We start from the raw sequence: 7878 nt of genomic DNA, 5'->3' as shown, positions 1-7878 counted from the left end.
ATCCATTGTCATTCTATGGAGTCATTAGGAGATGTGATCAGTGTTCTTTCTAACACAATACAATTCCAGTTGAATGTATGTATAGTGGTCAAGTGGTGTGTATGTGCGTATTACACATCATCAGAAAAAAAAAAAAGCAAACAGTTCTTTGCCACAAACACGAGACGGGACTGGCGTGAAAAAACAAAAAAACTTAAAAACAATATGTGTTTTTTGGGCCACATTGTTGTGGCCAGATCCACCTTAGCACACTGTTTCACGCCTCACGCCCCAGGAAACACATCTCACGCCCCAGGCAGTGCCACAGTAGTGCTACAACATACAAAAACACAGTAGTGCCACATCTCACGCCCCAGGCAGCCGCCCGGGCTGCCTGGGGCCTATCTCCGCCACTGCACACCATTATTGCTACAGACAATGGTCTTGTGAATTGTGATCATGTGCAGTGGAGTGGACAACTGTCTTGCAAAGGTGGTGGACAATTCTGCAGCTAAAACGGGCAACCACATGGTGCCCAGAACACACTTTCCCAGCAACATTGGCATCATGCATCCAAAAAAATATGAAGCCAAACTGGCAGCAGCAGAGTTGATCAGTACTAATCTCAACACGGTACATTACTTTGGTCTGTAACTTCACTATTAATAATCTCCACATAGTAGAAGATTGGTGCTGAACCAGTACTATGTGACTTTGGCCTTTAACCTCACTATAATATAAATCTCCAAGGAAGATTGATGCTAAAAAGACAACACCATGTCCACATCACCACAACATCCATACACCAGGGGTACACCAGGGGAGAAAACCTAACATATGCTACAGAATTCGGAGCTCAAGAGACACCAGTCAGAGAGATCATGACCCCAAATCCATTCTCCCACACCACTAACACCCTTCCATCAGCTCTTCTAGGCAGAGCAAACTGCATATAACTACGGTTGTTCACTTGGGATAATGCATCAACCCAGTGGACATGATCCATTTCATCCATAGGACGAATAGGAACAGGGTCTAGGAGTCGCTAGTAAGATCAAGATCGCCGTCCTCATTGTCACCAGTTGCATCTGCTTCCTTCACCTCCTGAATCATCTTGAGGACTTGCCAGGCAGTTGGCCGACTCTCCGGCGATGACCGGACGCAGGCAGACGCAATGTCGACGATCATCGAGAGGCGCTCTCTGTCCACTCCTTCGTCTTCCCTCCCCGACAGCGCATACGTCTGGAGATTGGTTGCTGCCAGAACCGAATGCTCAAGCGGCGCCTTGCCGCTGAGGAGCTCGAGGAGAAGGATGCCAAAAGCATAGACGTCTGACTTGGGTGTGAGCCTTCTGTTGGACTTCATGTTTTCTGGTGCTCTGTATGCCGCATCGTCTTTGACTTCTGCTGATTCCAGAAGGAATGAAAGGCAGTTGTCGGTGAGGCAAGCTTCAAAGTCTGAACCAAGTAAGACATTGGAGGACTTGATGTTTCCATGAACAAGCCGGGATGCCTGATGAATGTAAGCAAGGCCCTGTGCAACATCTTCTGCTATCTTCAGGCATGAAGTCCAGTGCAGCGGTTTTCCCCGGGACGATCTTGAACCTGCAATCGATTTGAGCTTGTCAAGCTAATAACAGTGAAACACCAGCAGCAAAAGGTTCTAGTGCTATTAGAGTATCCAATGAATGTACAAAGGCTATGTTGGTATCCTGATATGTACCAACTTGTGGAAAGCTCTGTATAACATGCTTACAAGATACTATGTCATTTGGCTGGAGTACAGATAGACAGCACATACAATTGAACATAACCAACAAATCAAACGAATAAGCTCGCTATCACTGCATTCTGAAAGGCTCAAATCAATTTCTACTCCCGCCGTAAATTAATTTATCATCCAAAACTGTAACTATAAAGCAATTGTAACATTATGCTCTTCATGGTGATACCAAGTTCAGTTTAAAAAATCTGTAAAACATCACATGAGCAGTTACCGGTTGCTATGTGGCAATCACATGTTCTTCCAATTTCCCTTCCTCAAACAAAGGTCGGCAATAATTACCAATCTTTCTCTTTGTTGCCGCCTTGACCCTTGCGACCTTTATAATTGTATTCATGGCTTCCTTTTCATGAATCTACATTGTTGTTTGATCTAGAACAGCAATCACATGTTACTGGCTTACTGCAAGGGGTCCATTCCAAACAAAGGATGAGACCCTACTAATGTTCAATCCCACAAGACATGGTCGCGTGCTAGATTGGCGATCACTCAATGCACATCTGCTTGCTTTGTTTATTGACTTGAGGCAGAAAAAGCACCAGCAATCAACCCATACAGCAGAAAGTACTGCACAGATCGTTCCACCCAAGGTACACTCATTCGCTAGCAGAGTTTCACGTGGCAGGTCTTCTGAATTTCAATTCGTTGCCATGTGAGGATGAAGATTGTTAAAGTTAAAGTTAGCCTAGCCCACTCTACTGATAATTATCCACTAGGGTTCCAGATTCAAGTGTAATGGCAGCAATCAGAAGTGTTCCTTGCAGAAAATGTTTAAGTGCAACCCAAAAATCTACTCTAAGGAGCAACAAGCCGAGCAATGGAGCTTACCGTGGATGAGAGAATGGAGGCTGCCGTTGGGCTGGTAGTCGTACACCAGCAGCCGCTCCTCCTTGGCCTGGAAGAATGAGCGCAGCGGCACGAGGTTCGGATGCCGCAGCCGGCCAATCACATCCATGTTCTGCTCGAAGGTCTCGGCCTCCGAAGCCGCCGGGCCGATCTTGGCCGCGTCCAGCCTCTTGACAATGACCACGAGCCGGCCGTCGAGCACCGCCTTGTACGTCGTCCCCACGCTCCCGCGGCCGAGCACCTCCGCCGACGCGCGCATCAGCTGCTCCAGACTGTAGCTCGTGGCCTCGCCCGCGCAGAACGTCAGGCAGCCGCTCCGGCCCAGCCGGCGAGCCTTCTCCTCCGGCATCATCATCGCCGCCGCCTCCTCGTCCGGCACGCACTCCACATAGCCAATGTCGGAGTTGTCCATCTCCCTGCTGAGTTGCGAGGCGGCCGCGCTCTTCTTGGGGCTCGGGTATGCCGCCGTGCTCGGACGCCTACGCTTCTTGCCCCTCGTTGCGGCAACTATGGCGCAAACGAGAAGTACGGCCAGCACGGCTGCCAAAGCAATCGCGACAGTCATTGCCGTCTTCTTCTTCACTTTGTGCGCGCGTGGTGCCGACGAGCCCGGCAAGCCCTGGCGCTGCGGGCCTACGCCAGTGGCACCGGCGCTCTGCGCGGGGGGACTGGCGGAGCCGCTGCTGCCGTCGCCGGGGAAGAAAACGAGGGGGGAGCCGCTGCACTCGCGGCGGACGACCTCGCCGCAGAGGCCGGGGTTCCCGGCGAACGCGTCGGCGCCCATGAGCGCCATGGAGGCGGTGACGGGCACGGGGCCGGAGAAGTCGTTGTACGAGACGTTCAGCAGCTTGAGCGACGACTGGTTCCATGCCGGGACGGAGCCGTTGAAGTGGTTGGAGTCGAGGCGCAGGGCCGTGAGATGCGGGAACGCGGCCTCGATGCCGGGCGGCAGCGCGCCGGAGAACCGGTTCCCGGAGAGGTCGATGGAGCGGAGGCGGCGCAGCGAGGCGAGCGAGGCGGGGAACGGGCCGGAGAAGCGGTTGCCGGCGAGGAAGAGCGCCTTGAGGTTGCCGAGCGCGGAGAGGTCGGGGACGGGCCCGTGGAGCGCGTTGGACTTGAGGCTGAGCACGCGCAGCCCGGCGAGGCCCGAGAGCGTGTCCGGCGCGAAGGTGCCGTTGAGGCCGGCCTGCTCGAGCACGAGGTGCGTGATGCCCGCCGCGCCGCTGCAGGTCACGCCCGGGTGCGCGCAGGGGGTGGCGGCGAGCGGGAACCGCAGGTGCGCCGTCGGGTCGGCCTTGGCGAGGAAGGCCGCCAGCAGCGCGCCCTCGGCCGGCGGGGCCGTGGCCAGCGCGGCGGACGGCGGCGCCGCGGGCTTCGTCGGCTGGGAGTGCGACGCGCCCGCCCCTTTCGTGGGCAGCGTGGGCTGGGAGTGCGACGCGGCGGGCGGGACGGCGGCGGACGCGGTGGCGACGGCGGCGGCGGCGAGGAGGAGGAGGATGGGGAGAGGGAGGGGGCGGGGCGCCGGCGCCGGCATTTTCGGGGTTCGTTTGGGGTTTTGCGGGGTGGGGAGGTGGTGGATTTCAGTGGAGCGGCGCCATGGAGTGCGGGCTGCGTGCAGTGCGCGGTGGAGTGGAGTGACGAGGTGTGGGGGTGTGGGTGGGTGTGACTCCCGAGTGAGGGGTCAGAGGGGCGGTCGCCGTGGCACGTGGTGTTGAGTGCTTGTATCCTTGGAATAAACGTACGGAACACAATAAAACCGCTTGCTTTGGAGTTTAATTTAAACGCAGTTACGCTCACGCAGGTGGCTAAACTACACGCTAGGGCACTGTAGAAAGCACTACCAGTAACGTGCTGGAATCATCGGTAATTGATCAGATTGGGTTATTTTCACGTGATGCAATGTGGGTTATGGGTACATCGGTCGCTTGTACCTCAGCCCGTCATCGCCACCAACATTCTATATCTACCTGCTGCGCCCGGGCGCTTGCAGTACATCCAACGGCCGAGACAGGGAAACGAATAGTGCCATGGCCGGCACGGCGAGCGTTTGAAAAATAGCCGTTGATGCTGGCCGGTTAACCGTTAACGTTCACCGGCCCGTGGGTGGGGTCAGTCGGCCTGCTTCTCCCACCTACCACCCCTCGTGGTAAAACACGTCGGCGTACAGCACAGCGGCAGCACACACTTTCGTCGGCAGGCGGCGAGTGGCTGCTTTCAATTCGTGTCCCCTTGCGCCATGCGTGATCGACCGGTGGCCCATACGTTTCCGTTCTCGGCCGCGCAGTTCGTCCACGGCGCCAGCACGTCGTCGTCACCGAGCTCGGAGGAGGCCTCAAGCCGACGACGATCCACCGTAGGAGGGAGCCCAGGTGGGCGCCGCGCGATCCCAAACGGACGTCTGGATTGGCCGGATTTTGTTTCTTTGGGGCGCCGATGCCCGTGTCCGGCTTTGTCCGATGGGTCGTGGTGCGCCCACCGCGCGGCCGCACCCCAAATCGTGTCCGGGGTGGACGTGAATAAAAAAAAAAAACTAGAATGAAATATTTATCTTTTATCTATATACTATAATAAACCAGCTATTGCGCCTGGTCGTCCGTCGTGCTTGTTTTGCAAAAAAGCCCCTCGATTTACAGGAAATCAACCTGCAGTCCTTGTTTTAGTGGCATCCAGAGAAAACGTTTCACTTTTACAGAAAAACCCTATCGGCATTTCAATTCGGTCCGCAGTCCTCCCCTTCCTCTTATCCACTCTGCGCCGGCGGCTACGCCCTTTCCGTCGTGCACCGGCGGCCGCCGTGCCTCGCGCGGGAGGATGGAGGGCGCTCACCGGGAGGATGGAGGACGTTCGCCGGGGCGTGTGCGGCGGAGACGGCGCAGCGAGGCGAGGCAGTGGCGGTGGTTGTCCGACCGTCGTGCCTCGCGCAGGGAGGATGGACGACGCTCGCCGGGGCGTGTGCGGCGGAGACGGCTTCTGCCGAAGTGGAGCAGGAGAGGACCCGAAGGCAAGGAGGCAGGGTGAGTACGCTGTGCACCAGCGCCGCCTTCGTCCTCCACCTCCTCCTAAAGCGTGCGCTTGCTGCGGGCACTGGCCATGGCGCGGCGGTCCTCCGCCCTCGCGCACCCATACTCGCACGACGACCGCGTCCTCCACAAGATGGTAAGCGCCCCGGCCGCTCACCCGCATTTCCTCGGCAGCAGGGCTACCCTTGCGGACCATGCGGCAGCGGTGACGCTCTTCGGGCACCCCCGCGGTCAGCTGAGCCTGGCCATCTATGAGGACACCCGGGCGCCACCGGCGTTCCTCGTCGAGCTGCCCATGCTCGCGGCCGGGCTGCACAGGGGGGGTGACCACAGGACCTTGAGGCTGGCGCTGGAGAGCGACACCCGCAGCGCGCGGCCACCACTCCTGTCCAACGACGAGCGGCACGTGCTGCAGCTGCTGGGCGTCGGGGTGCTGCTGCCGCCGCCTGCTGACGGCTCCAATTGCCCCGACGGCGTCCTACTCCCGTGTCTGCTTAGGATTGAAGAGTGCTGAACGTGTCCTTGTCCAACACAGATTAATGTAATGCCCGACCCAGATTTGACTTGACTGCTATAAGAGGGAAGCGTCCTGGGCCTGAATCTCCATCAGGTGCGTCCTTGGACCATAGTCTCCATCAAATTCTGTCGAAAATTTCACGAAGCGTCCAATGTCACCGCCGAGTTCGCCGGAGGAACAAGAACATCCGTCGAGTGGTCCAATGTCGCCTGCAGCGGCTACAGGAGAGGTATTGTTTCTATCCCCTTGAATGCTAAACACCTGATGGAATCCCCTGTTTTAGTTATTGTTTCCATCCCTCGGCTCCGTCTGCGATTCTGCTATTTCTTCAGTTATCAATTAGCTTTGCAGTGGCATACACATGATGAATAGTTATCTCAGCGTGTACTACAAACAACTTATGTTGGATATGTGTGCTCATGGCCTGATCTTGTTATACGGAGGAGAAGTCTGACACTCTGACTGTGAGCTCATCTATTTACTCTGCTGTATAAGCAGTGTTCGTTCAGTTCAACCACTATCATCTATTGGAATTTTAGCTGCTTAGTATGTAGTAGAAGTAGCATGTATCAGGTTGTGTGTTGGCAGCATAAGAGACTTGTATTATTCTACCAATTTTAAATCTTTTCCAGTATAAGATATCCTCTGAGTTCATCAAGCTTCACGATGTGGTGATCCGCTAGGATGGGTGACATTTATCTCTCTTCCTTGCATCTCATGCTTTGATTTGGGTGTTGTTTGGTTTGTTCAGATTTAGCACTATGTTCTGGAGCGACTAATCAGTGTTGTGGAATATTAGAAAGATTTTCCTATTAATTTTTGGCTTGTTCTTCTTCATTATCTCATTGATGTTTGTGTGACAGGAATCTGTTAGATGAATAATTTGTGTAGAACATTCTTCTGGGTCCCATGCATTTGATTTCTGTAACATTGCAAAGATCTATGTCTGCTCCTGTTCACATTTTTGTTATGAATGTCATACCACAGAGTCCCTTTTAGTATCAATTCATGATTATTATTCTCTTTCTAATTTCGTTTTTCATCTGTTATTTTGTTGGTTGTTAGATTTCGTGTTGATGAGAGAGGAACAGAATGTCAGTTGTTCAGTACTTCATGCAAAGATACTACTACAATCTGCAGTACTACTTGGCGCCTGCAGTCTAGAAGTGATTCACGGCCTGTATATTTGCCTACAGAGGCACTGTATCCATGCTCGCTGTTTACTAAAAATTAGACATCCGATGCTCATATTTTAATTAGACATCGGATGTTGAGTGTATTCTACAAATTGACTGTGGGCGTGCAACATTGTTGAAGGGCAAAGGTACTCTAAGAAGCTGAATGATAAACAGGTCACCAACATACTTAGATCTTCCTTGGGTTTGTGCAGGACATGTCTGGTTTCACATAGTCAGTTTCACTTTCACGAAGACAGTGGAAATGTAGAAAAAGGAAAGCACGTGGATTTAGAAATTTCAGTATTGTAGAGCTCAGTTGAAATGGAAAACGAGATTTATAGCATCCAGCCAGAGTGGTGATTCGATTTTTGATGATTGGTACTTTGGTTGTGAGGTCGATGAAGACATGAGATGGATTTGGGCGGGGCAGTGGGTTTGCTCGCGAGGAGGTGGGAAGGACGAAGATAGTGGAAGAACCTTGAGATGATGGTTATATTACTGACTCAATCCTTCAGGTGCATGAATGGTAACTTGTGCAAAACTACGCTTCCCTTGT

General features: G+C 53.7%; 1 protein-coding gene across 1 annotated transcript; it reads right to left on the bottom strand.

The window, feature by feature from the left end:
* Nucleotides 1-688: 688 nt before the first annotated feature.
* LOC123190774 (probable inactive receptor kinase At5g67200) lies at nt 689-4285 on the bottom strand. Its single transcript, XM_044603489.1, has 2 exons — nt 2590-4285; nt 689-1583 (listed from the first exon to the last, which is right to left on the bottom strand). Exons 1-2 carry the CDS (start codon nt 4139-4141, stop codon nt 1015-1017), a joined length of 2121 nt encoding a protein of 706 aa, XP_044459424.1. The 5' UTR covers nt 4142-4285; the 3' UTR covers nt 689-1014.
* Between the last annotated feature and the right edge of the window lie 3593 nt (nt 4286-7878).

This window comes from Triticum aestivum, chromosome 2A (genome assembly GCF_018294505.1).
Source record: "Triticum aestivum cultivar Chinese Spring chromosome 2A, IWGSC CS RefSeq v2.1, whole genome shotgun sequence".
NCBI classification, from domain to species: Eukaryota; Viridiplantae; Streptophyta; class Magnoliopsida; order Poales; family Poaceae; genus Triticum; species Triticum aestivum.
This window is presented reverse-complemented; position numbering and strand designations above follow the sequence as displayed.

Coding starts and splice junctions, on each gene's coding strand:
- LOC123190774 (XM_044603489.1), bottom strand. CDS start 4,141: ATGCCGGCGCCGGCGCCCCGCCCCCTCCCTCTCCCCATCCTCCTCCTC. Junction 1,584..2,589: donor CCTCCATTCTCTCATCCACG/GTAAGCTCCATT, acceptor AATCGATTGCAG/GTTCAAGATCGTCCCGGGGA.